Source organism: Cottoperca gobio, chromosome 9 (assembly GCF_900634415.1).
Source record: "Cottoperca gobio chromosome 9, fCotGob3.1, whole genome shotgun sequence".
Classification (NCBI taxonomy): Eukaryota; Metazoa; Chordata; class Actinopteri; order Perciformes; family Bovichtidae; genus Cottoperca; species Cottoperca gobio.
In genome coordinates this window covers 11,773,463-11,801,393 of record NC_041363.1, presented here as the reverse complement: position 1 = coordinate 11,801,393, position 27,931 = coordinate 11,773,463, and the positions used below count along the sequence as shown (strand labels likewise).

Genomic DNA, 27,931 nt, shown 5'->3' with positions numbered 1-27,931 from the left:
TAAAGTATAGATAAAATAATAAATAACACATTTAACTGAATGAATAAATATCAATGAACTGAACCAGAATGTAAAACATCTCTGATTCTTCGTAGTTGACAGCATGTCTCTGATCCTCTGTACAGTTCATCACAGAAGGATATGCGGCTCATTTGTCCCAGCTGGAGTACAGCCACCGCTCTCGGCCAGCTAAGTCCAGCACTGCACGCATGGTGCTACGTAAAGGCAGCTTCGGCTTGGGTGCTAACAGCGACTTCCTGAGGAAGAGAAACCACCTGCTGCGCACCATCTCCTCCCAACCGGCCCCCAGCTCCCCAACAGGCAGCATCCACAACAGACCGGAACGCACACAGAGCCAGTCGGACGGCGAGCGGCTGGAGCGGGACCGGCTGGAGAGCGCTCACAGCTACAGCCAGGGAGCAGCACAGCGCAGCATGAGCATCACAGCTAACTGCTGGGGCCGCAGCAGCAGCACCAAGCTGGAACCAGGCATTCTCAGCCCCAAATGAGATGAGGGAGACAGTATGAGAGTACCTTCAGGAGAGTGACTTCAAAATACAGTGCTGAGGAAAGAGACTCATGACAAAGACAAATGCAAAGAGTGAAAAACAGTTGGCTTGCACCAGATGGGTAAATACCACAAGGAAAACAACAGGTGCTACAATCCACTCTTTATAAACGATGCCAGTCACACTCATAGACAGAGATATTTATGAACAGTCGCTGTATTTATTATACAACACACACACACAACTCAACAGGCATTTCAAGGAGCATCTTCCTGAAACAGGAACATGCACACAAATAGAAATAGCTTATAGTATAGGGATCAAGACTGTTTCTACTGTTTAGTAAATGTTTATCTGTCTATACAGCAGGCTTTTAGATTGGAGATGGTTACACATACAAGCACCCCAATGCTGTATTCTTAAGCAAACAACACAACATGGTTACAGACAGCCTGTATCAGGTCCAAGCGCTGATACTGTAACTGACTACTGCCACCGCAAGCACAGCAATTACTATAGAGATCAACTTTGTGCTTTATAGTTTTAAAGCCACGTCCTTTTTATGTGATCATCAGATATGTTCACGTCTGGGAGCAGAGCTGAGAATCAGGTAAAACTGGATTGAATGTGTTTCTTTTCTCAGTGTGACCAAACAAACAATCATTTAGCCGCCAAAATTGATCTTTTTCAGGAAAAGCATTATCATTTATTATCATTAAAAAAATATTTGTTTATTCTATAAGATAACATGAAATGATTTAATCAAGATGTACTTCTTGTTGCATTTACATACAGCAATGACTATATAATGTTTCACCAAAACCATACAGTCCAGTTTTGCTTGTTTTCTAGCCGACCCTCAGACCAAAGAACCATCCAAATATCACACGAAGCAAACTGCGAAATTACCCTTTAACTACGGCAGCAGCTGAAACTGTTCCTGGGATTTTATAACATTTCACCACACTGCGCTGCTGAACCTTCCTACATCAGTAATGTATGACTCAGCTACTGCACGGTTAATGTGCCAAAGCAAACAGTATAGAAGGATATGCTGTACATGAACAGAGAGGGAATGATTAAGGTATCCTGTGTACAAATGGAATAGATTGTGTAAGTATGTAGTTGAATGGCTTAACAAGGCTTGTACATAATTGTTATATTACAGTGCAGATCTGGTATCTGGTCCACTGAAGACCAGCTTCAAGTGTCTTCTTAACTCTGGGGGTAAACACCGCCTCATTCAGGATACACTTTAATGATTGATGATGATAATTATTGTTATTTATGATTATTGATATTTTAAAATTGTATTGATTTCGTGAACAAAATGTGTTTTAAGATTACTTTAGCTATGTTGTGTTTTTATTTTCTTTCTTCAAACTTCAGTTGCAGCAGCCAAAACTCAAAGAGGTCTTTGCCTGGCACAGTATTGTACTTTTATTATGTTATCTTGCAGATCACAAGAATTGTATCAACAGAACTGCTATCTTGTGTCATATATTGTATGTTTATTATCTATTTTGGAAATTTGGGATATGGCTTTTCTCCGGTTATCCCTAAGCTGTAAATGAGGCGTTGAATGTGCTCATAGATAATCCTCCTTAGGTTAAGGTCTCTTTTCTCTGTTCTGCTGCGCCTTTAGAGAAGGAAAAATCAGCAAATAGTAAATCCTGTACAATACGCTGTCAGAAGTAGGAACGCAGAGCTAAGACTTGCTTTTTGCTGTTTCCTTTTATTTCTGAAATGGGTAGAAGTTTTGTGATTTATTCATTCAAATGATGTGTATTTGCCCCTCTGATAGGCATGTAGAGAGCTGACTGCAATGGACCAATATGGGCTCAAATGTAAGGGAAACGTGCAATATTTCTCAACCGCACCACAAGATCAAACAGACTGTGTAAAGGAAATGCCACAGTGCATTGACAATCAGTTCAACAGGCACATATTCTACAGACGTCAAACTGCAGAGGGAATCTGAACACACCTGAGCAGCACTCGACACCTCACAGGGTACACGTGCAACATTTGTCGTCCATAAAAAAAAGTAGACATCTCTCTCAAGAAAGTACCACTGACCTGATAATGCTAAATATGACATTACATGTTCTCCTGGGGACAGACGATCTCCAGGCTTTGAAGTCACTTACATTTAAAAGTGACCCAGAAATCAACACTCGGTTGTTTATCTGGAATGCAGATCTTCGACAAACCTTCATAAAGGTAATGTTAGAACTGAGAGGATCCACTATATGGTCATTTTGGAGGCTGTAGTTTGTGGTGCTGTTGAATTGTACAGTGTTTTACTGAGAGGTGTTTCCCTTTTATATCAATGAGGTGAGACTTAAGGCTACATAACTGAGTGTACATCCCAACACGTAGGTACCTATAACTTCTTTAATCAGGGCTGTTTCTAGCTATCCTGGTGAAGAAAGATTTAATTACAAACTGTACTACAGTCGCTCACCAGATTTATATGAGATTCACCATATATAAAACTCTTTTAAAAGCTGCTGATTAAAGAAAATGGCTGTTTGTACATTGATAGTAATTCGGGGGGAAAGGAAAGACAATGCTGTAAAACATGCAATCATTTAAAGTTGGCAACTACAGAACCATATGTCCTTCCTTAGAGAATGTAAAGACGACGCGGTGCGGTTATCTAAGTTTGGATACCTCTGGGCAGACACTCGTTTTGATTCTGCTACTGACACACACATGACCAGAGGCCTTACATTTCCCTTTTCTGCCTTACATTGACCATTGTGTTGCGAGGCCTAGTATGAATGCTGCTCACTCCCGAATTGACTTCATGGAAAAGGATACACTGTTTACTTTGGAAATAGGAAATGCACAATTTGTCTTATAAGGCTTTGGCTTGTTTTCACTTTAAAAAGGAAATGTACAATGGAGAGATCTATTTGACACATTTCACCAACATTAGGCAATCCGTCACTGTCTCCAGCTCTGTTCATGCAATGCCACCACTGTTACATCAACAGTTAGAATGCATAGGCTGTATATAAATACGCTACATACCTTGGTAAAATATTTCATTGTACAGGGTGTGTCTCTTGTAGGTTTTTGGATAACTTAATTTTATCCATTCCCTTGTGTTTTTATGTACAGTGTATAAAGAACATATAAAGATCAACTAAGTCATTTTGGCCTTTTTCCACAACACTGTCATGAAGTCAAATAAAGGAAGATTCATGTAGTTAACGAAACACTTATTTTTCTAGAATAAGTCCCACAGATGCAGATTAGTAAAGCAGACCCCCTCGAGTCGGTGTAGAATATGTAGGCAAGAGAGATTTAACACTTCAACCAGCTTCCTAATGTCTTTGATTTTTATTACAACATTAATAGTTTGATTTCAAATGAAGAAAAACATTTGAACGGTCAGACTGTTTGTAGTCACACATTGTTTGAGTAACAAAAACTGACAACATTACTTACAGGATATAACCTTAAATGTGCTCACTAAAATGCTTTGCTTTAAAACATGGAGAAAATAAATAAGCATTAAACAGCGAATTTGCACATCTTCCTTGCGAAGAGTTCCTTTTGCAGATGTCAGTAGACTCAACACATTAAAGTTGTTAACTAACTCCAGCACAGATAAGGCAAATCAATAGGATACTGGCTTTTCCTGGGAAAAAACATTAGTGTACATCCCCAGAGTACACGTGCCTAGAATTTTGTACCTTCACTACTGTACAATGAAATCACAGGCAACTGAAGTATGATAGAAACTTCATCTTATTGAGGCTCCTGAAGTTGATCATGGCAACTTCTACCTGTTGACTCCCAGTTTCCTCTGGAAGGCATTCCCGTCTCCCTTGGTGGCTTGCTATGGGATGAATGGAAGTTCACTGTTAGAGGGAACTACCTTTATTTCACAAAGTTATAATTGAAACTTTCTCTTGTACCTTGTTGATTTCTTTGTGTTTTTCTCGGCTGACCATCTCCTCTATGATCTCTCCTTCTCCTCTCACCAATCTGAAGGAAAATATGTCATTCATTACATCATACATTTTATTTATGGTGTCTCCGCTCTTCCAGGGTCTTGGGGTAAGACTGAGATGGAAGTGTTTGATCATCCTGTGAATCTGAACAGGTGAACAGCTCCTTTACACTCCCCCTGTTGTGGATTGTAGTATAATGTACTCTGGTTTACCTGGTGCGTCCGGATTCTGGGTCCACCACCCTGCGGATCACACTCTGTCTGGCCTCGTACTCCTCTTTGGTGAGGGGCCTCTTAGTGGAGAGTCGGGCCTTCTGCTCATCGGTCATCACTGCAGAGGAAAACGATGTTCATAATAGGTGACATTATAATATAGTCGGGTATTTAAATTTGCTGGATTATCCACCAATCTATTTATGGACTAACCTTCGGAATACACTACAGTTTAATGATTGTCTTTTGGCCAGGTCTCTCTCAAAAGAGATTTTAATCTCAAGGGACTTCCTGGTTAAATGAAGGTAAAAAAAAATTAAAAAAACTGCAAATTAGGTCTGCAACTTTAATGATTTTTTACGAGTTTATTAATAAATAATTTAGACTACAAATTGTAAGAAAATAACCATCATAATTTCCTAAAACCTAAGACGCCTTTAGATTTGTTGTTTGGTCCGACCAACAGTCCAAAACAAGTTCAATTTGCAGTGATATAAAACAGAAATACAGCAAATCCTCACATTTGAGAAGTTGCAACTATTTTTGCCTAATTAGTGATTCTGATCCTTCTACATCATTTCAACAACCAGAGGGTAAAATGCCATAATATATATTTAAAAACCCTGAAATAATGTAATGTCCCACCAGGTCCCAGCTCCACTGCCCCCTCATCACTCTGCCACACCTCCAGGTAAGATGGAGGCTTCTCCACTGGAGGACTGGGCAACACCACCTCTGCTTTCTTCTTCTCCTTCTCTTTCTCTTTCTTCTTCAGCTTCTCTTTCTTCTTTTTATCCTTTTTCTTCTGCTTCTTCAGCTTTGCCTTTTTCTTCTTCGACTTACTTTTCTTGGATTTACTTTTCTTCTTCTTCTTCTTTGTCTTTTCGTCACTCGACGAGGATGAAGAAGAGGAGGAAGAAGAGGAGGATGAAGAAGAGGAAGAGGAGCTTCTGCGCTTCTTTTTTTGTGTTTTTACATCTGAGGGAAACAGAAGAAGTTCAACAGAGTTATTTGGTAATAAGACTTTAATGCTAAATGTTAAAGCTCCCTAATTCATTTATTTATTTGTTCATTTTTCAAATGCAATACAAGCAAAACAATACAAATAACAAACAAACATTATGACACGAAAAGAGAAAAAAAATATTAAGAGACTAAATAAGATGAATAGTATCCCTTCAGTATAATATTAGGTTTACAGTACCGGGATACATTTAACATAATGTTTAAAGGTGTACATTTAAAATAGGCTTTAATGTGGATATTGGTCAACAAAATTGCAAACATATGGACAATACCTCTTCCTCATTACAGAATCTGTCCAACATGTGAAGTTATTTTTTTAGTAGCATATTCTTAGAAGCAATTGTTGTTCTGGAAATGTAGTTTCCAAGGTATTAAAATATAAATTATTCTTTCCAGAAGGAACACTTATTTAAAGTCCCAACCTTGACTTTTGAGTGATGTTTTCTTTGACGATCTGCTTCGACTCCTGCTGCTGCCGGATGAGGAAGACGACGATGATGAAGAAGAAGAGGAGGGGGACCGTCTCCGTTTCTTCTTCTTCTCGAGTTTTTTCTCTCGGCCAACTCTGTCAGGTGATCTGCTGTGATCCATCATTTAGTAAAAAAAAACAAAAAACGAGCATAAAACCAAACGAAAAACCTGGTTGAAGATCATAAAAGTAGAAACTGTGCTGCAGCAGCGGCCATAGAAGGCTGGTTAGTTTACGGAAGTCTGCGCGTCTTTTATTCCTTTCCGTCGGCGTCCGTAAATACATTATTAAGGTTCCTAGTTCCTACTTTAGTTTACCTAGCATATGGACATGAGTAAACACTTAGAAGTATTTCTTTATCAGGGATGGCGTTATATACCAAAACAGATCAGTTCCTATCTGAATTATCTTGGGCATGATTCTTCATCCATTATTTCTCCCGAGTCTCCTGAATCTGAACGTTTGTAACCCGTTATTTACAGGCAACCATTGGTGTAGTTTAACTAAGTACATTTACGTAACCTAATTAGAATTTTAAGGCACTTTACTTCAGTATTTTCATAATATGCTACACCACTACATTTTAAAAGCAGTTTATTTACACTGCATGTATTTGATAGCTTTAGTTACTAGTGACTTTGCAGATTTAGATTATTGATATAGAATATAAATTAACTAATAAATAATGATGTATTAAACTACCCATAAGTATATCAAATGATTTAAAACAATTAATTAATTATTCTAATCCAGTAATGAAGTTTATGATTTTTGATGCTAATACTTTAAAATTTTAATTTAAGTAAGATTTTGAATGCAGGACCTTTACTTGAAACGGAGTATTTGTACACTGTAGTATTACTACTTTAACTTGAGTAAAATATCTGAAATGTAAACATATATCTGTACATTTACTCTATTTTATTCTATTTAATTGTGTACTCGCCATTTCATTTTCTTGTTCTTTTGCTGTAATAAGGTAAATTTCCCCGTTGTGGGACCAATAAAGGATTTCTGATTCTGATATGTTTACTATTGCTTATATGTTTGTGTTATTATTGTTCCTGGGGAAAGTAAATGGTGTATTCAAATGTGTAAATGTACAGGTAATAATCTTGTTAATGCAAAAGTAAAGAAATATCAGAAAAGTGTACTCAAAGTATTAAAAGTAAATGTAAACATTATGCAGAATGGCCTCTTGAGTGTTATATTATTAGGGGAAAATCCCTCTTTGGTTAAACTAATTCATCCACACTAAGGCCATAACCTGTAATGAGAGATCACACCAACGTGATGATCTTTGTTTTTGATTTAAGGGATCAAAAGCCAAAAAAAATGGAACCACTGGCTTAATCTGACACATTTTCTAATGAATTCTTAATCTAGAATTTGACAAAATAATCATGTTTTGGTTGAAAAATCTGAAACTGCAAAGAAACTTAATGAAATGTTAGTTTAAATAGAATGTTGTCAGAGTTACTGTTGCTTTTTTCGTTTAAATCTTAATTTGAATTCAAACAGCATTGAAATTAGCAACATTTTTGTGAGTAAATCTCAATTTTTGTGTGTAAAGGGTGAAGGTCTGCCTCAAAAAAAAGTTCTAATGTGTATCAGATATGTGGGTCACACTAATAATTGAGCATTGTTGTCAAAAGAGTCAGTTTATACATCAGGATATGATTTGAAAAGAGGGTAATAATCTGAAATAAAACACCTAGTTCAAATCTAGTGAGAGACCATAGACTCAGATATCTGTGGTGGTTATGATGCCTATAAACGGTAAGTTGTATCAAAAGGTGATGACGTGAACATGTGGTTATTCAATACTGGTACGGAGAGGCAACTACCTTTAATGATAGGGGCTGAGGAGTGGGTTATATTTGGAACGAGTGCGTTAATGTGAATTTGATACTGTAAAAGAGAGTAGGAGTACAAGATCATGGCCACTGTTATACAATGTAAAAGGGAGACAACCTCTGAGAACAGAAAGCACCAATGTGAGAACATATTTGCAATATTTATTTAAAAGTTTTTACAAAGGCAATTGTGAATTTTTAAAGCTTCATAAACATACTTGTTCCTGATGATGTTAGCCCTTATCACTATTGGTACATAAGGCTTAACTAACTGAAAAAATCCCAACAGTCAAACACTCGGCTTTAATTGCGTACCAGCCGAGTGTTAAATGCTGTAACCTGCCCCCATTCATGTTTAAATATGATGTCAATGTAGTAATAAATAAAATATCATTTCAAGATTCCGTATTCCTTAAAACCCTAGAGAAATAAATTGCAAATGATAAATACTGAAAATGATGTTACATAAAAGACGCAGCAGCATTAGTGAATGTAACAGTCAAAACATGGCTGGACTTGAAGTTGGGAAAGGTTAAAGATGTCAGCAGGAAGAGTCTTAAAGCTATCATCTTTCCAGTCCGTGTGCAAGGGGAGCTCGCCGGGTTGTTCCGGGTAAAAAATGAGGGTGGTAGTGTTTGGAGTGGGTGGAATGTGTCGCTGTTGCAAGGATTTTCTTTGACCCATTAGGACGCAGCCGCCATGCGGATCCTCTCTGGGGGAAACAGCAGAACGTTCTTAGCTGCTTTGATAGTGTTCTTCATGAGCATTGCCACGGTCATGGGTCCCACACCTCCGGGGACAGGGGTAATGAAGCCCGCCTTCTGTCTCACGCCTGAATATAGACAGGAGAAGGTATGAGGTCACAGACACCCGAGACACCAAGCATGTACATGCAGAAATAAGATCACGCTAGCCGTCCTTCCTTACCTTCAAAATCCACATCTCCAACCAGTCTGCTCTTCCCGGTGACCGGGTCCTGCACTCTGTTTATTCCAACGTCAATCACCGCTGCTCCCTCTTTAATCATATCCGAAGTAATGAGGTTTGGAATCCCTGATAGTTGGGTAAAAACACACAGTACAGTTAGACAACAGAGAAAAGTATGTAGGACGATAAGAAAGAGAAGATTTAAAGGAATCCTTCACCAAAAGAAAATCACCATCATTTGTGACCATTTGCAGTCTTGATGAATTGAAGTGAATGGGGTCAACGTTTAATTAACAGCAGAACTACTTGAAAACATCAGTTTGCAAACTCTCACACAACTTGTGCAGTATAATCCAAGTCTTTTTTATCCAGTCGTATGCTCACTACTTCCCAAACGCATGCATTTTCACTCAAACCGTACTATTTAAAAACAGACTCACGGTCGTGCAGGCGGGAAACTCATCTGCGAACGTGTTGTAAATAGTAAGGAGTTATCTAAATACATGCGTTTGGGAGGTAGTGAGCATGAGACTTAGATTATGATGCATGAGTTTAAACGTATGTTTTAAGATAGTTTTGCTGCTGTTACATGTGGCACCTATTTACTTCAATTCGTCAATACTCTTCTCTGTTTTTAGATTCTTCGTTCACCGAAGAGGAATGCAAGAAAAAAACAAGTTTTCGTCAAGAACTCACGGTAACACAGGGTGAATAATTTGATATACAAATGATCATTCTGCAGGTGAAGTATTCCTTTAAAACAGTTCAGTAATTGCTGGATGCAGACAAACAAACAGTGACACAAACCTGCAGCAGCCACGATGATATCAGCGATTTTAGTGTGTTGGCTAAGTTGCTCTTTTGGAGTGTAACGGTGAGAAATGGTGACCGTGGCATCGCCTGCAAGACAAATAACATTTAGTATTCATACTGCATATTTAAACCCTCCATCTTTAAATGCATATGCATAGTAACCAACCTCCGGGCCTCTCATGGCTTCCGTCTGTATGCAGTAACATGGCAATGGGCATGCCCACATTCTTGGAGCGTCCTGCAACCACCACATTCTTCCCAATAGTAGGAATACCTGGAAGATGAGAATTCGGATTATTGGTTTAGATGGATGTTTAGCTTCTTTTTTAACCCTAAAACAAAAAGGAAGTTATCGCTCCGGTTGTTACCTGTGCGTTTAATTATTTCCCAGACTCCCCAAGGAGTGGCAGGGAGCATGGTGGACTGATCCAGGCACAGGCGACCCACATTTACAACGTGGAAGCCGTCCACGTCCTTGGTAGGGGAAACGGCATTGCAGATTGCGCGCTCATCAATGTGACCTGTCAGAAAACAAAGAAACGTTACAGTCAGGACAACTACATCGCACAGATTTTGTTCAAGAACACAGATGAGTTTGTAAAAAGTTGACAAATACAACTAGTTTAAGCATAAATAGGTGTTTTCCTTTAACAAAAAAGAAAATCGTTGCTAAGTTTGTGCTGTAACGTATGTACTGACAGATACGGCGGCTGTAATATCAGCCTTTCATTTTCATCTTGGCTGACAACAGCACATACCATGACACAAAGCAGCCCCTCTACTCAATGTTAATCTTTCTGTTATAGTGTCTCTGTACCTGGCAGTGGCAGCTGGACCAGCAGCCCATCCACACGATGGTCTGTGTTAAGTTTGTAGATCAGGTCCAATAACTCCTCCTCACTGATGTCTGAGTGCTTGAGAATTGTCTCACTAGAGATTCCTGTGGGAGGTTGACGAGAGAAAACCACTAAAAAACACAGCCATTTGTTCTTTTGTTCTTATATTGTGAAAAAGTGGTGTTTACACATACTTATGAAGAGTGTGGGAGTTTTTTCTTACCGACATCAGCTGCAGCTCGTGTCTTATTCAGGACGTACGAGTGACTGGCTGGGTTTTCTCCCACCAGAACCACACTCAGGTGGGGTCTCCTGTGGCCGGCTAAAACCCATTTCTCCACGTCGCCGCGGGCCTCCTCTCGAATCTGCCGTGCTAGTTTCTTTCCTGAGATGACCACCGCTTCTTGTCTGAGAGTTGAAATGCAAAAAGACCCGAGTCAGAGGACAAACAGTCAATAACTTACTTTGCTGTTATTCAGGCACATAAATAAGGCGTACATTTGTCACTCAAAGTAGGACTGCAACAAACTATTTTTTCAATTTGTCTATTTATTACACTTTTCCAATTCAAATGTACAAGTTTTATTTTTTAAAAGTCTTAATTATTATGATCACAAGCCACCAAAAAGTAATTAAACCACAAAATCAAGACAAGTAAGCTAATAATTTCACATTCTTTCAACTTGACTTGATTATTATTTACAGGATGAATTTACTGTCACTTATCAATTTGCCTCAAGGATTTGGTCTCCTTGCCAATGAACAGACATTTGACACCAGAAACCTGTAATCAATCTCAACCATCCAGCCTGGCTGAGCACCAAGTCAAGCCTCTAAAATTAGACGCAGTACATTTCCACCTGACAGAGCATGTGCTTCATAAGCACTTGTAATGTAGAGTTACAGTATATTACATTCAGGCAAGAGAACTCAAAGGAGTACAGAAGTCTGGGGCACTTCATGGTTAAAACTGATATTTAACATTAGTCACTGTATGCGAACTGGAATGACCTGCCCTGCTGCTTTGTTCAAAAGTGACAAGATGGTTATTCATTATATAACAAGCAGAGAGCAGGATCTAATAACTGAAACATAATGAGCCATCAACAGTGATGTAACCACTCCTTTATTCTGCCAAAACGAATTAAACCTCACAGAAAGTCACATCTTTGAGGAGACCATGGGGTCAGGTCCCAGAGGAAATGTGTTGAGATTACAGGGCATATACGAATTTAAAAACACAAAGCCGGTCTACTAAAGGTGAGAATGGCTCTTTCAAATGTATGGCCACATAGCAGTGTTAAACAGCCCATGCTAACTGAGACACACCAGTTGTTTCTCTTCTTTTGCTGTTGTTGCATTTTTATTATCTATTGTATTCTTCTGTACAAATTACTTTTTGCTGTTTGTATTTTAATGTCAAGCCTGTTGAGTTATTTGTGTAATGACATTTAATTAATGCTTTGAAGTTGTGTCTATGTTGTGATACAGATTACCAACTAATGCATAACATGTGAAATGTTTTAAATAATCTTGTGCCTCTGGAGCTGAAGATCATGTGCAGGTTCAACACGAGCTTTTAAGGCGTGTGTACAACATTACGTTTATCTCAGTCATGCCAAACTCAGCACGTTTCCAATAAATATATGCACGATATGCTGCAAAGTTGCCATCTGCATGATAACATGTCCTCTCATTATAATACAATACAATACATTATTTCTGCTGTTATCAGGATGGATATTATAATTTCCTTGTGTGCAGACCAACACCTCGGTCTCCAGCTGAAACCTGGGTCCCAAAACTCCTGGGTGCAAGGATTGAGACCGATTTCATCAGCCAGCCGGCTGCTGCAATGTTACCGGCATAACGCTAGGGGCGCAGCAAAACGTGAACAACTGAGGACATTTAGTACAATAACATTAATCAACCACCCATAACTAAACGCACGATCTGTTATCCATGTACACACAACTTGCAGACGACCAGCAAATAAATACATATATTTAAGATACATAAACATATCGACTCATGTTTGAAATAAAAAAAAACGCGCGGCACATTACATTTACCAACATTACATGAGATTTCAGCCCTGCTGACAACACTCACCTCGAGGCGGACGTGTGTAGTTTACAGACTTGATGCTGGGAGTGTTGGCACAGTTTCCTGAGAGTCCTGATCGCTGCCATTCTGACCGGAGAAGAGACGCCGCGGCCGGTTACGTAACACACCACCACCCGGGCTGACAGAGCGACGTCTGTGGAGGAGGAAGAGACGGGGCAGCGAGGCTTTAAAGCCCTCCCCCTGCACGTATGGGGCCTGCGTCACTGTTGATATCTGGTGCCACACCTCTACTGCAGAGAATAGATATTACTGTACGTTTCCAATTACATGAACCGTCCCTACAGCAGCAGGGAGGTGTAGGGAAAAAGTTTAATATATCAATCTGAAATGTAGTAAAGCATTAGGTATATTAAATTGAAATAGTCAAGTAATGTACAAATAAGTACAGTACTGTACTTGAGTAAATGTATGTAGATAATTTACTAACAATTATTCATATATGTTCCTTAAGCAAAAGTAGTAATAATATATTATACAAATTCTCCAGTAAGTGTTGTATTCATAATTTAGTGAATTTCTTTGGAAATACATACTTACAGTAGTAAGTGTCTATCTATCTATCTATCTATCTATCTATCTATCTATCTATCTATCTATCTATCTATCTATCTATCTATATTTATTTATTTATTTATCTATACATATGTTTAAAAGGCATGGAAGCAGCATTTAGCTGGTCGAGTTGGAGCTACTACTACTACTCTATATGCTTTTGGGAAGTTTAAAACACTTGTATTTGTACTTGATTGAATATGCTCACCACATTTATTATGTATTGTTTTGTTAAAAAATAATCTATTTAGAAAATAAACAAGCAAGTAAAAAGTAATAAAGTTATACATTTAGTCATAAATGTATGAGGAGAGTTGTAGTAGCTGCACACAGTCGGCAGGGGGCGACAGTCTGCCTGGCGGGCAGCTACAGAGAGCCGATAGAGGAAGAGCCACTGTGGGTGCAGTTCATGTTAGCCTTACTGTTAGCAGGCGTCGTTGACAAGTGGTTCCTTGTGTCTAATTGTGAAACACATCTCTGTTTACTAAACCAGAGTTAGGAGTTGTAATCGAGGCTCTTCGACGACTGCTTCGCCAAGATGAGCTTCCTGTTGTAAGTAAAGTTAGTCGCGTGCTAAGTTACAGACGGAGCTTGCGGTTAACGTTAGCTACGAAGTTCCATCAAGGGAAGTAACTGGCGTCAAAGTAAGACACCGTTACAGAAAACAAGCAAGCTAAACGCATTGTAATCCTAATAAGTGTAGGTTAAACTTAAACTGCATTCTCTTACGTATGCTTATCATTCGTCGTCGTAACATTATTTGTGATCTGTGTTTATTTATAGGTTCCCAGCACTCGCCATCTGTAACTTTTTTAACTAACGTTAGATAACTTGGCTAGCATGATTATTGACGCTAGCTTACGGTTGGTTAGCCAATTTAGCTGATATTATCACTTTTCCTATTAATTCAGATACGACTAGACGATGTTAACATTAGTCATCATTCACGCCTTGCGATACTAAACCTCGTTGGGAGGTTGCTTAACGTCGAGCAATGTGATTGACGGTCTCGTTGTTTACAGTGCCACTGTCACATTTCCTGTCCGTTGCACCAAGTCGGTAATAATCACCATAACTTAATTTAAATGACACAGATTGTGTAGTCATGCTTCTGTCAAACTGAAAACGAGCAAGTTGACAAACGTTTGAACGAATGGCTGCGATTATCGTTTCAGTATTCATTTAATAGATTAATGAATCAAGCAACTTTATTTATATAGCACTTATCATGCACAGCATTCAGCCACAACGTGCTTGACAATTCAGCAGCAAAGAACAAAACCACCAAAAAACACGTTCAAAACAATACACAAACACAAGGAGGAAGGGAGAAAATTAGTGTTCTCGTGATCTAAAAAATAAGAGAAAATCATAAAAGACTAAAAACAGACATCTGCTAGTTATAGGCCATATTAAAAAATATACGTTTTGAGTTATCATTTGAAACTGTCCACTGAGTCAGCAACTTTCATTTTCAAAGTGTTCCATGTTTTTGTGGCACTGTGGTTGAAAAAAAAGTAGCATCTGAAAAGGTTTTTGTGGCATCCTTGGGAACAGTTAAAAGAGAGGCTGTGGAGGATCAAAAATATAGGGAGTCTGTGATGTACAAGGGGGCAAGGCCAATTAGTACATTAAAAACGAAGAGAAAGACTTTAAAATATATTCTAAAATATGCAGGGAGCCAGTGCAGGTTGTGCAAAACAGGAGTTATAATGTATGATCTCTCATAAAAATAAATGTGTTCAAACCGTGGCAGGAGCATTATGAATGGTCAGTAGATTTCGCAATGCCTGCTTTTGGTTGGCCAGTATATAGAGTGTTACAGTATACAAGACAACTAGAAACAAAACCATGTTAGCAGTTAGTAAAATGTTGTTTTGGTCAACAAATTAAAATGAGTTGTAAACTTGAGAACAGAATCTAAAAGGAGCAAGAGAAGTTTTACTCGTGGTCGTGTCTGCGAGACACAATGATGTTCACCATAATGTCTTCCAGCAGCTGCTGATTGCACAAACTAAACAGGAAGGATCCTCACATGTGAAGGCCCAAGAGGAGCATCTACTCCTAAACAAGCCTTTTAAACATGTCACTGTCCTGCTGGGCGTGCAGACAATTGCTCAGCTCCACGTTTGTTTCTTTGCAGTGGCAGTCGCTCATCCAAGACATTCAAGCCGAAGAAGAACATCCCAGAGGGCTCCCACCAGTATGAGCTGCTTAAACACGCTGAGGCAACACTGGGCAGCGGGAACTTGAGGCAGGCTGTCATGCTGCCTGAGGGAGAGGATCTCAATGAGTGGATTGCTGTCAACAGTGAGTTGATGAATCCAATTATAAACATATTTATAGACAACATCACTCAGTCCACAAACTACCATTTTAAATGTCTAAACATAAATGATCCCTGTGTAGTGGTTAAACATTTACATCACCAAGTGGTAAAGAAAGGAAGAAAAGTGTGGTCAAAACAGAAACGCAAACCAAATAAGTCAATTATCGGTCACAGAAACAAAGTTAGCTGCGGTAGTAAAAGCAGAATTATTTGAAACAGAAATTAAAGAACAGTTCACAAAAAATATGAAATAGTCATTAGGTGAAAATGCAGCATTCACACATAAATGTGGTTCTATTTAGTTCTTTATTTTTAGTCGTTGGCATTGAACATCTTAGAAAGGAAGGTCATGCAAGTAAAAACAAAATGAGAGTCTAAACATGAGTACTGCAAGTAATAATAAGGCATAAAATATAACTTAAATAGTATATTCTGTGTGTGTGTATATATATATATATATATATATATATATATATATATATATATATATATATATATATATATATATATATATATATATATATATATAGACTATATATAATATACTATATATATATATATAAAAAAAACCGCTATTTTTACAAGAATGAACATTCCGAGAGAACATAATTACAATGAACCCTTTCTTTCAGCGGTGGACTTCTTTAACCAGATCAACATGCTGTACGGCACCATCACCGAGTTCTGCACTGAGACCAGCTGCTCTGTGATGTCTGCTGGACCAAGGTAACAGCCAACAGTGTCCTTTTTATGATTGTGTCACAAAACGCTTTGATGATCATTACAAAACGCAAATAACAATCAGAATCAATAATGAGAGGTGTGTGGCTCTACAGCAGCACAGTAATACAGGGCTTTATAACGCATCTACAGTCAAATGATTTTATAAAACATTTGTTAAGAATGGCACATTTACAGCAGAAGAGAAACACGATGTAGCGATAAGTAGGGATTGCATGTTTCTGTGTATATGAGCTATGAGAGATACTCTTTACCCGTCTCAGTGTTCTAGCCATGATGAACATTTTTTACATCAAGGACCTGAGCTGAAATGTATGCCTGGTTTAAACTTAATTTATGATTACAGTCAATTAATGAAATAAAGTTTTAAGCAAGTTCAAGTGTGTCAATTTTTAATTTTGAGTGAAATGAAGGTGATTATACTCCCAGATGTACTATAGGATACTATAGGTGTTGAGAGAAAACAAAATAAATCTTAGACTGAACAAAAATGTAGAGTAAAATCTGAAATCAAGGCTTGTGAGACACCACATCTTCATCATGAAGTTTAATTGATAAAAGTTTAATTTGGGAAATGATGCGTCGTGTGTTTAAAAGAACCCAACTGTGGATTCTGATTTTGAATGGCTGAGACGGTTAAAGTGAATGAAATTAAAATGCATCATCTGAAAGTAACATGAGGAAAACAGGAATTAAACTTTGCATGTGGTCCCTGTAGAGGCTGTATACTTAGAATTTAGATTTGGCACTTCCTCTATCCTCTCTGCTGCCAATTCTGTCTGTGTTCAGTCTGTAATCGGGAGGAAGAGGCAGCGGTTCACTTCCTGTTTGCATAGCCGCCATCAAGAATATGATTGTAGCTAATTATACATTTCCGCTGTTCTGCGCTTCCTTTTTTTTATAGCTTATCTAATACTAGATGATGTTTTCTCTTGGCAGAATAAGTGCACGTTAAACGTAGAGCGTTCATTTCTCATATGCAAATCTGCTGTAACTAATGAATCAAGCCAATAATACAAGAGGTGGCGATTTATTTTGTTGTTTCTCTTTAGATACGAGTATCACTGGGCTGATGGCACCAATATTAAGAAGCCCATCAAATGCTCTGCGCCCAAGTATATTGACTACCTGATGACCTGGGTGCAGGATCAACTGGATGATGAGACACTTTTTCCTTCCAAGATTGGTGAGTTTTGATTAATAAGGAATTTTAATTTTCAGCAGGCTGGAAACAAACTTTCAGTAAAAGCTTCTCTGCATGATTTGGTTGCTGTTTCACCTTTTGCAAAAGGGTATTACGCATCTATGAATCACCCAACAGCTTTCTGTCACTAGTAAAACCAACACTAAATTGTTCTCCAGCACACAGAGCAATTGTTGCATACATCCCTTTTATTGGATTATAATACTTTTCTTTTTTCACAGGCAAAGTTGACATTTCTCTTCTCTGTAACTTTACCTTTACATTGTCTGCCTTCTCTGCTTCTTCAATACTCAATACTTTTTCTTTCTTCTGTCCAACAGTCTAGACTCTCATATGTTTCTCATTTGATATATACTGTATTTAACTATGATTCTGTATGAACTGATTTCATGTGTTTGAAAGGGTTCACATCCCGAACAGTGTAACTCTCATAGCCTTTTTTATACATAGTCCAACGCAGCAGGTAGGGCTGTACCAGAATGCCCTTTTATGAAGCTTCTATTGCGTTTTTTCCCGAATGAAGCTTTAAATATCTGTCATTGTCTTTGACATCAGCAACCTAAAAAAATGGAGGAAAATTTAATTTTTTTGTGATTTATATAAATGTATTTTATAGTGCGGATAGATTGCTGCAGCCTGCCCAGTTTATACAGGAACGTGCCTCCCTTTGTGTGCAGCAAGCAGGAGAACAAACGGTTAAAAAGTTGAATTTGAAAGGCTTAACTCCAACAAATATGGATTGAAGCGAAATATTTTGTTAGATTGAAAACATGTGAATATTTGAAATGATTACTTCCATCTTTTTTTAATACATTTTTACTTTAGGAGTTAACAATGCTGTGGAGTTGTTGGAAATGTTTGGATCACATGAGACGGAAACAATCCTACGCAGCCGCCACTAGAATCTAATACAAATATTATAATACTGATAATATTAGTGTAGTCTAATTTGTATCTGCAACGGTACACAAATAGAATAGACATGCAAAACAAAAAAAGCTGCGCATCATTCAAATGTTGTTTTTAGAATTTGAATGTCAACATTATGAATGAAACTTTGAATGTTTGGTGCAGCCCAAGCAACATGACCCTAAACACACAGACAAGTCAACCAAGGGAAGAAATAGTATAATGTTATTGACTGTTCAAGCCAGTTGACTTCAGTCCAACTGATCATGTGCATCACATGCTGCAGAGCAGACTGTAGCAGAAAGCCCCCAAAACAAACAAGAAGTGGAGATCACTGCATTTCCTGTGTCGTAGATTAATGCAAAATATGTGCTCCAAAATGCTAGTTTCATTTGGTGCCCTAGATTGAAGGACGGTGTATAATAAGACTGCAATTAAATAAAATGGACGGTGTAGAAATGATGTGAATGTATGAGATTAAAAGCATCAACTTTCAGTTTTAATATCTTAGTCAATGTTTCATATCAAACTCAATGTGGTGGAGAACAGAGGAAACGCAACACAAATGTGTCACTACCATCTGACTGCGCTGTATCTCCTCTCTGCAGGCCGTGCAACTTTGTGTGGACTGAGAGATTTTTCTACCACTGTCCTTACTCATGCTCAAATGTTGATTAGAAACCGCACATGCTCTTCTCTTGACATCAGCATTTTCCACCACGTTCTGTCCCACAGGAGTTCCCTTCCCTAAGAACTTCATGTCTGTGGCCAAAACCATCCTGAAGCGTCTGTTCAGGGTTTACGCTCACATCTACCACCAACATTTTGACTCTGTGATGCAGCTGCAGGAGGAGGCCCACCTCAACACCTCCTTCAAGCACTTCATTTTCTTTGTTCAGGTGAGATTATCCTCCTAAACGGTATGATTCACTTCTGTGTATCTAAATCCCCATTCAGACCTGCACTGTTAGCCATATATGATTAAATGCCAATTTGACATGTTGTTACATGTTTGAAAAGGACTCCCGAGAAAGTTGCTCTGGCTGCTGAGGATCTATTAACATTTCTGTAAAGGCTCATGTGTGACTAAAAACAGTCATACAGGTAAAACAATCGACAAGATAACGACAACCTTATGTGTGATGTGCATGTAGCATGCAAACCAGTCAGACTAGGAATAAAACTTTCAATTGTCCAGTTTGAAAGCGGCAGACATGACGATGAGGAGAGAGACTTTGCCAGCAACACTTCGTTTATTAAAATTGATGGACATTTTTTCCTACACTGAAATGAAAAGAAGTGCTCTCCATCTGTGCTAAAACCAAGATAACAAGACTTCTTAATGGGATGTGCCAGTAAATACTCTTGTTTCTTACAATGTACCTAACGCCCTGCAACGCCTAGTCTGGTTTTTGCCAGATGGCAATTATTATGTAAGCATTTGTATCTGCAAAAGTCCTGTTGGAACAGAGTCAGTGTGGATCTTTTCCCCCAACGATAGATCTGTGCATGAGAGCCAAAAAGCCTTGGCTACTTGAACAAACAGATAAACTCAGCAATTTTCAAGAATATATGTCTAAAAGGATCTTAAAAAGTGAAATGGTAGGAAGATTCTTGCATGTGTGGTGTGATTTTTATCCAAAGTGCCGAGTTATATGTATAATGTAAGTTAACTCCATTGAGTGTTAAGCACTGCATTGGGCCTCTAAACATAACAATGCTACTGCTACTTTTGACCTTATTTATTTTTTATAGAGGAACTCTAGTCAGATTGTGTATGGGCCGCAAAAACGTGTCGTATGAACTTCTTTTAATTTGAACCAATCTGATATTAATTGTTATTTTTTCTTGTAGGAGTTCAACCTTATCGACAGGCGAGAGCTTGCTCCCCTGCAGGACTTAATCGAGAAGCTTGGATCCAAGGACAGATAGACATTTCATCACACATCTCCCCCTTTTTTGTTTTTAAACAGTTTCTTTTTCCTCCTTTGTCCCTCTCTGTGACCTCTGCTACCTCTATGACTTCTAGTCTCAACTCTTTAAATCTGTGCCTTCTTCTTTTCATTTCATGAATGTTTGTACTGTACTGTTCCTTTGTATTCCTTCTGTTGTCTTTTATGCTGTCTTTGAGCCCTTTCTTCGATTTTGCCACTCTAGATCATATACAATAGTGTAGTATGAATATTTTTTCACAGGACTGTGGTTTACGACTCTGTAAGAGCAACCTACTGAATTTTATATTGGACCAATGGAAATTTGGAAGTTAAAGTGAAAACCAGCTTTCTTTTTTCTTCAGAAGTTGGTGTACAGTGTTTTGATTGTCTAAACACTTCCTAGTTATTGATAGGAAATTTTCTTTTTGTTAACTTTTAGCTATTGTAATTACAGAGACTGACCAAATATCACAATCTTTTTTTTTTAGATGTCTGTCATCAGTGTACAGTGGAGAGTAAAGACAGTAAGAAAAGTAGTGACATGAAATAGATCTTGGATGAACACAGGATAACAGAACAAGTGTGTGGAAGGTATTTTCAGTCGGATATGAAGACGGGCACCAAAATGCACCGGTATATAATGTATAGCTCTCAGTCACAAGCTGGTTGTGTGTCTGATATCCCAAGAATGCTAACAAGCTTCCTATTGACAGTTACACGTGAAGAGATGCTGTGAGAGACGATTGTGAGATGCCTTTGTTCTTGCCCCATGAAAAACACCACCATCGACTGCATTATATACATTTCAATTTTGTAATACAATATTGTGTTTAGCACATTTTGGCTATTTTCTTAATTAAAATAATATAATTCAAGATATGGTGCTTACAGTGATACAGCTTCATAGTTATTATTAATAGTCACTTAAAGCTTTTGTAATCATGACTCCATAAAGTGAGTGGAAATCATTCCGTCAACAGCAAAAATAGTCTAATGTGAATTTTTTGTTTTACTGTCATTTCACCTAATTTTTGTGGTGCCGATTTAATTCTGGAAATCTGCATATTTGATCGTTCAATGCTGGTACTATTTTTCTTTTCTCTGAATATTTCTCCCTTGGATTATAAAATAGAGCAATAATGCACCTGTGCACGATGAAGATGGGTGACCTGAGGTATATATAGTTTTTCCACAGACGTCTTTATTAGTCCTGGTGCATGTATCATGGTCCTAACTGTGCTTCACTCTGGCTACAACAGCAGGGCTGTTTGTTATGCCATCCTTTTACAAACTAATGCAGCTAGTATTCCTGAAAATTGTTTTATTTGGCAAACTTTAAGCAAGGGAATTGGTCTATAACCGTTTTCATAATGGACATAAATTCATATCAGACAATCATGTAACCAATTAGGGCTGTTTGATAACTTGATGCATCACCAGGAACCGACCAATGTGATTGGGTGCAGTAGAGTGTTCATTTTATAATGTATTACTTTTTACAAGCCTTTCAACAATGTAAAAAAAACAAACTTTTAAGCCCTGTTTTGGGGAAAAAGATCAAGCCAGCAATTAAGGTAATCATCTATAGGCATATCAATATATTTTACAAGACCAAGTTATTTCAAAGATCTCATTTGGATATGCAACTAGTCCTTTCTTTCAATGTAGTCACATGTTTTTTAAATGGATTGCTTTTTCTCATAATTTTGTTTTTTAAAGTTTGGCATGGAGTTACATTTCGTATTACGTTGTAAAATAAATTGGTAGATTTACCTTTTCAAATAAAGAACAAGGGCTTTGAAATTAATTAAAAGTTTTATATATTTACAATAATGGTCCAATCATTGATGGGTCATTTTGACAGAGGAGGTGTAGGATGTATGTAGTGCGTTCAAACATGTGCTGTAAATAAGATCAGTGTTTTATCTGAACAAAACTGTGCCTTACAAAAATGAAAATGTCTTCTATGACACAGTATTGTTAGATCAAAAACTCAATAAACACTGAAAGGATAATGTGTCGATTTTAATTTTGTGTATACTGAATGTCTTAAAGTCTGTACAGACGGAGATTGAAGGATACAAGTGAAGTATTACAATCCTTCAGTTTTGCAAACATATTTTTCAAATATATATATTTTATGAGTGTATATGTTTTTAACATGGATGCAGATGATGGAAACCTTTTGAAATTAATTAAAATACAAATTGTCACCAAACTATGTAATACATATTTTATTGATAATACAATTGAGAGTTAATGGCTTATTACATAATAATAATAATAATAATAATAATAATAATAATAATAATAATGTCATATATAACACTATGTAACAGTGTAACAAACAAAATGAGTCCACTGCTTTGGTTGAACAAATACTGTATTAAGATGTTTTAAACGGCCATTTGAACAACTTCTGTTAGGTTATAATATATTATAAACATAATTAAACACAAATACCAACACATTCCGACCAGTCACCGTGACTATTATTACAGTGACACATCCCCACTTCCGATGTAGACAGGAAGTTAAACCACAAAGTTACGGAGTACTTGTTTGCTAAAATGGTTTCTGAAAGGTCATTAATGTATATAGCCTTGGCACCTTTATCATAATTTTAGAAGATGGTAATATAAGATATCCGATAGAAATTAAAAGTAGGGGAGTCACCCGAGATGTTTTTACAAGCGCACGGTGTTTACTTAACCAATCAAAATCGACCCTGGAGAACACGCTATCATTTTCTGCCCTGAGTTCGGATTTACAGTGAGCTTCAACCATTAACCTCTATAATATATACGCACCTTACACCCTTAGACCACCATTCTATTGCGTTTCGACTTAGTGTAATTATATAAACTGTTATCTTAGGTTTTGGTTTGGTTGTGCCAATGTTAAAGGAGGCGTAAGGGATGTGTACGTAGACAGCCTGAAAGACCGTAATCGGGGTACAAATGACCCAATATCAACAGAGCAAGGAGGAAATAACGAACTGTTTCCAAGATATTATCAAATAGTTAGCTTAGCTGTCGTCTACGCGTTTATTTTTAGTTAGATATTCTACAGAGGCGAATTCATTGACAAATAGTAACATCATAACAACTGTCTTCAATTTGCTTGGACCGGGTGGCACATTAGCTACTTGGCTTGGTAGCTATAAAGTTAGTTAGGTTAGCTAAATTAACGCTACGTGTTGGTTGCTAACGAGGTATTTAATGTTAAGCTACGCAGCTAGCTAAAGGCAACAAACACGGTTAGCATTGTCCAACTTTTTGAGGTGGGTCAAAATGCTTGTTGACCAATTTTGACGGGGAATTTCCTTGTTAATCCAGGCCATCGTTGTCAGCTAACGTTAGCTACCTGCTGGGAAACACTGGGTAAGCAAACCGAGAGAGCTGTCAACCAGTCTCTTTACATTAGCTTTGATTATTCATGGAGCTATTTTTAAATGAGAGTCAACATGATCCGAGATAAATGTGTATTTTCAAGAAACAATTAGTGAGTAGTAGTGCTATAATATCATTGTATTTGGAATTAATTTATGGAAAAACTGTTGTAACGAAGTGAAAACATGTAGAACATTTAAACAAGTTAAAATATATATTTAAAAACAACATATTAAATGGATATGAGACGTATGGTTGGAGAGGCATAGTATAACCAGAATAGGTTGTTTTTGCGTGGTTCTGTTTGTTTTATTCTGATTGATTTGTTCTTTTGTTTTCAATGTTTAATTAGTTTGATTGATTTGATAGAGGTGTGTATGTTTAACACTGGGGCGGACAATTGTAATATTCATGTTTAACATTAAGAGAGTTTGCTGTATATGTATAATCTAAAGTAGATGTCAGAGAAAATCTAAATACATCTTGTTGAACTAATGTCAATTTATCACAAATTCCTTTCCAGAGCTACAAACATGCATATGTAACTGTTATAAACAAAATTAAAAGATAAAGGTCAGCAAAACATAGCTAGGCTGAGTCACTATCCCCTGACGTACATGTCTGTCAAGCTGCTTTGTGTCAATAATTAATAACTTAACATTACACTTTATCCATAGTCTTCGGTAAAGCCATGGCAGATGAAAATACACAGTTCTGTGGCAATTGGTAAGTATGAGAAAGGTACGCACAAGTCATCAGTCGATTGGTGTGGTGAAATTAGGTTTTTCTAATTGTCTTTTACCTTTTTAGCAAACATGACATTCCAGAGGCTAATTTCACTACCCATGAGATCCACTGCCGAAGAAACATCGCACTGTGTGATGTATGCCAGGAGCCAGTGCCCCGGTCAGATCTGCAGGAGCACAAACAGCAGGAGCATACTCAGGTAAAAATCTAAACCGCATTAATGGTCAGACTGTTACTGGATGATTGTATCTTTTAATAGCATTTTCACTTTAATTTTAGATTACATGCAAGTGTGGTTTGAAGATTGAGAAGAAACGTATCGAGGTTCACCAGGTATTTCTGAAGAACCTTTCTCTTCCTTATTTATAAGGCAAGTTGTATTTATTTAATCTTCAAATTATGTTTCTTAATAATTGTTGTTTCTTTCAGAACTTTGAATGCTCTCACCGGCTGGTCCCGTGCCAATTCTGTGAACTGGAGATTGTTTTCAGTCAATCCAAAGAACATGAGGATTATTGCGGTACACGCACTGAGCCCTGCGTACACTGTAAGTGTAACGTAATGTTGAGGGAACAAGCCGTGCACCCGGTCTTATGTGGAAGCCTTACACCTCCCCAAGAGAGGAACAACAGCCGGACAAGTCGCAGTCCAGTTGAAACGCAGCCTCCAGGGGCCTGGTTTGAAGCCCACTCTATCCGAAACCTCCTAAGAGCCCAAGAGAGAGGCCCAAAGAATAATAACATCAGTGCAGCAGATCAACAGGCCTTTCCCCGGCCATTTGATCCAAGTGTATACGGCACTTCAAGGGGACCTCAAGGCCCAGGTGACTGGAAGAATACTGCCCCGAGAAATACATTTAGCCACTGTGAGTTTATCACTGACCTATTGATTATTACATTACCTGTGGGGGGGGGGGGAAGGAAGGGGGGGGGGGGGAGTACCCAACAGGCTTCATTATTTTATTTATATATATATATAATTGGCAAAAGATTAACCAATGTAGCTTTAAAGAATTTTAAAAAGCAATTTAAAGGTGCCCTGTGGAGTTTTCTGTTTACATACAGTGTATCTTACCAAAACACATTATGTATACCCATGAGGTGTAACAGACATGTCAAATCCCTTTCCTTCACCATAAAACATTTCTAAAGCCAATTTTAACTAATATTTTAAAGCCTGCATTGTTTACATACTTCTTTTATTGCCATATTTTTCTTCACTGAATTTGAGGGCACGTTGTTACACTTCTTTGCGCTTTTCTGCCACCAACTCTCAATCAGCGGAATAGTTGGAAACCAGCAGCAAGAATGTGAGTCCTTGAGTTTGCTCGATTACAAAACGGGGACCCACGTATAAAAACATATCTCCAAGCACTACTAGTGGTCCCACAGAGTACTTTTTAAACCTCCAACTCTTCTGTAGTATCACCACATTTGACATAATCTATAAATCTAGTTAAAAAACACTGTTTAAAACGATTTTAGTCTGTAACCTATAAAAATATGACGAAATGTTATTGTCAACTCTTTCTTTATGTAAGGCCATCTTTATAAAAATCAGTTTTGCCAGCAGAAGACATGCAGTAGATGCCCCTTGATTGTCAAAGAACTCATTGCATATATTGCTAACCTTTATTGTGTTTATTCAAATTTTGAGATTTGCCTGATCAGCAATATTTAACTTTTTATCAACAATGTGGAAAGAAAAAATTCAGGGTTTATCAAAAAATCACATGGAACAAATCCTAAAACATTGAAATATGTTTTCCCCCATTACGGTACTTGTAGTTGCTTCTTAAATTGTTTTCTGAAATCACTAATTTTCTTTTTCTTGTAGTGCTGGGGCAGAGTGATTTTTTGAATAGCACCAGCAGCAGCAGCAGCAGCGGCAGCAGTGCGTGGCCACAAAGTGACCTCACACTGGATGCAGATTCATCAGGCCTGGACTACATGTTGGCTCTCAGCCTGCAGAGTGATGTAGAATCGATGGCTGGGGGAGTAGAGGGAAACCTGTGGAGTGGAATCTGGGACCACAAGATTGGGAAGACATCTAACACCTCTGTTAACTCTCTACTTTCTCCACCCAACAACAATTACCCAAACTTCACTACAGGCACAAGTGCAGTCCAGGAACAGGATCCAGCAGGTACATTAGTGTTGATTAGAATGCTTTGAGTTTTTCTGTTGTTGGTTTGTTAAATATCGTAAGTTATTTTCACAGATACCATGCTGCCTTGTGAGTTTTGTGAAGAGCTGTTTCCTGAGGAGGACCTCATTTTACATCAGGTTAGAGATGTGATTTTATTCTTTTGGTTACACCGTTATGGATTTAGACAAACATTTTTGACAAGGATCCCCTAAATGTGTGTTAAATTAGACGGGGTCATTGTGCTTACAGGGCCATGATGTGGACAAAAGTACTACATTCACAATAAATTGAGAAGTGGCCTAAAGACTGCCATGTGTCACATTTATAGAGTTGTGGAATCTTTGCTTTTAGGTATAACAATGTAGTTTTTTGATGATTGTTATGGTCACCTTGACGCCATGTCCCCATGCCTACAAAGGCTGTAGAATAGCAATAGTGTTAATAAAACAAACAAACATAGAAAACACATGTGCTGCTGATCTTCCTCTAGAGTAATTAAAGTCATTTGATTGTCTATATGTACATTTAAAGTGACAATAGACAACATTTTTGCTTTAACTTATCGTTATGAAGTTTATGTTGATTGCACAATGTAGTGGCTATAGAATAATGACACCATCGGCGTTTAGATTGGTTTCCTATAAGCCTCGCTTTCACTGCTTTCAGGATGCAAATCTGTCTACCTCCGGGTCGTGTTCTCCATGTCACATTAAAAGCTTTAAAAAAGCATTATAAATGCTAGTTTCCTTTTTAAGAATGTATGTCCATATTCAACTAAAATACACAAAAATGTTGGAGGAAAAACATGCCTTGCTGCAATTCATCACTGGAGAAGAAGAGGGCAGATTGTAATTCCAGGTCAGTGCATCATATGTTGTGATTGACGGACATAACCAGCCTAAATCTTATCAGTGTAAAATGCTCAGATCCAGTCAAATATCAGACGGCATTCAAACATTTGCATACCTTTCTTTATATTTTCGTTTCAGACGGTTCGTAGTCCAGTTACAGCCTTTACCTGTTTGAACAAGAGGCCGCCATCTCCATCAAGTTAGGGACATGATGAATGTTTCACAGAGATTTAAACTTTTTTCATGTTCCTTTCTTCTCTTTGTTTCAGACTGGATGCAGCCCCGCCTCCGCCTTTGCGTCTTACAGCAAGCAGCCCTTGTCACCACCTAAAGAAGACAGGATGTGCAGTAATGCTTCAGGGCTGATGCACAACCTTCCCG

General features: G+C 37.9%; 5 protein-coding genes across 9 annotated transcripts in view; 3 read left to right on the top strand and 2 right to left on the bottom strand.

The window, feature by feature from the left end:
- Nucleotides 1-3,663, top strand: part of LOC115013690 (membrane-associated phosphatidylinositol transfer protein 2-like) — a 48,623-nt gene extending 44,960 nt beyond the window's left edge. For all 4 annotated transcript variants that reach the window (XM_029440148.1, XM_029440147.1, XM_029440146.1 and 1 more), the window contains one exon: nucleotides 126-3,663. In XM_029440148.1, the coding sequence (XP_029296008.1) occupies nucleotides 126-509 (384 nt within the window). In that variant the 3' untranslated portion in view covers nucleotides 510-3,663. The remainder of the gene's footprint in view (nucleotides 1-125) is intronic.
- Nucleotides 3,664-3,845: 182 nt separating this feature from the next.
- Nucleotides 3,846-6,416, bottom strand: arl6ip4 (ADP-ribosylation factor-like 6 interacting protein 4). The gene is made up of 5 exons (XM_029440151.1): nucleotides 6,138-6,416; nucleotides 5,335-5,667; nucleotides 4,690-4,807; nucleotides 4,442-4,511; nucleotides 3,846-4,362 (listed from the first exon to the last, which is right to left on the bottom strand). Exons 1-5 carry the CDS (start codon nucleotides 6,307-6,309, stop codon nucleotides 4,306-4,308), a joined length of 750 nt encoding a protein of 249 aa, XP_029296011.1. The 5' UTR covers nucleotides 6,310-6,416; the 3' UTR covers nucleotides 3,846-4,305.
- A 1,766-nt stretch (nucleotides 6,417-8,182) lies between these two features.
- mthfd2 (methylenetetrahydrofolate dehydrogenase (NADP+ dependent) 2, methenyltetrahydrofolate cyclohydrolase) lies at nucleotides 8,183-12,900 on the bottom strand. Its single transcript, XM_029440149.1, has 8 exons — nucleotides 12,729-12,900; nucleotides 10,840-11,024; nucleotides 10,598-10,720; nucleotides 10,149-10,301; nucleotides 9,947-10,054; nucleotides 9,775-9,867; nucleotides 8,968-9,093; nucleotides 8,183-8,872 (listed from the first exon to the last, which is right to left on the bottom strand). Exons 1-8 carry the CDS (start codon nucleotides 12,806-12,808, stop codon nucleotides 8,724-8,726), a joined length of 1,017 nt encoding a protein of 338 aa, XP_029296009.1. The 5' UTR covers nucleotides 12,809-12,900; the 3' UTR covers nucleotides 8,183-8,723.
- A 737-nt stretch (nucleotides 12,901-13,637) lies between these two features.
- On the top strand, nucleotides 13,638-22,427 carry mob1a (MOB kinase activator 1A). Its single transcript, XM_029440095.1, has 6 exons — nucleotides 13,638-13,847; nucleotides 15,439-15,605; nucleotides 16,257-16,350; nucleotides 17,418-17,551; nucleotides 19,214-19,377; nucleotides 20,333-22,427. Exons 1-6 carry the CDS (start codon nucleotides 13,834-13,836, stop codon nucleotides 20,408-20,410), a joined length of 651 nt encoding a protein of 216 aa, XP_029295955.1. The 5' UTR covers nucleotides 13,638-13,833; the 3' UTR covers nucleotides 20,411-22,427.
- Nucleotides 22,428-23,132: 705 nt separating this feature from the next.
- The window catches only part of trafd1 (TRAF-type zinc finger domain containing 1), an 8,671-nt gene continuing 3,872 nt past the window's right edge, over nucleotides 23,133-27,931 (top strand). The window contains exons 1-8 of one of the 2 annotated variants that reach the window (XM_029440453.1): nucleotides 23,133-23,795; nucleotides 24,482-24,530; nucleotides 24,615-24,750; nucleotides 24,831-24,884; nucleotides 24,981-25,374; nucleotides 26,388-26,696; nucleotides 26,772-26,836; nucleotides 27,820-27,931. The exon at nucleotides 27,820-27,931 is cut by the window's right edge and continues 149 nt beyond it. In XM_029440453.1, coding sequence (XP_029296313.1) covers nucleotides 24,496-24,530; nucleotides 24,615-24,750; nucleotides 24,831-24,884; nucleotides 24,981-25,374; nucleotides 26,388-26,696; nucleotides 26,772-26,836; nucleotides 27,820-27,931 — 1,105 coding nt within the window. In that variant the 5' untranslated portion in view covers nucleotides 23,133-23,795; nucleotides 24,482-24,495. Of the gene's footprint in view, nucleotides 23,796-24,481; nucleotides 24,531-24,614; nucleotides 24,751-24,830; nucleotides 24,885-24,980; nucleotides 25,417-26,387; nucleotides 26,697-26,771; nucleotides 26,837-27,819 lie in introns of both variants that reach the window. The other variant, XM_029440452.1, reaches the window with a different exon arrangement.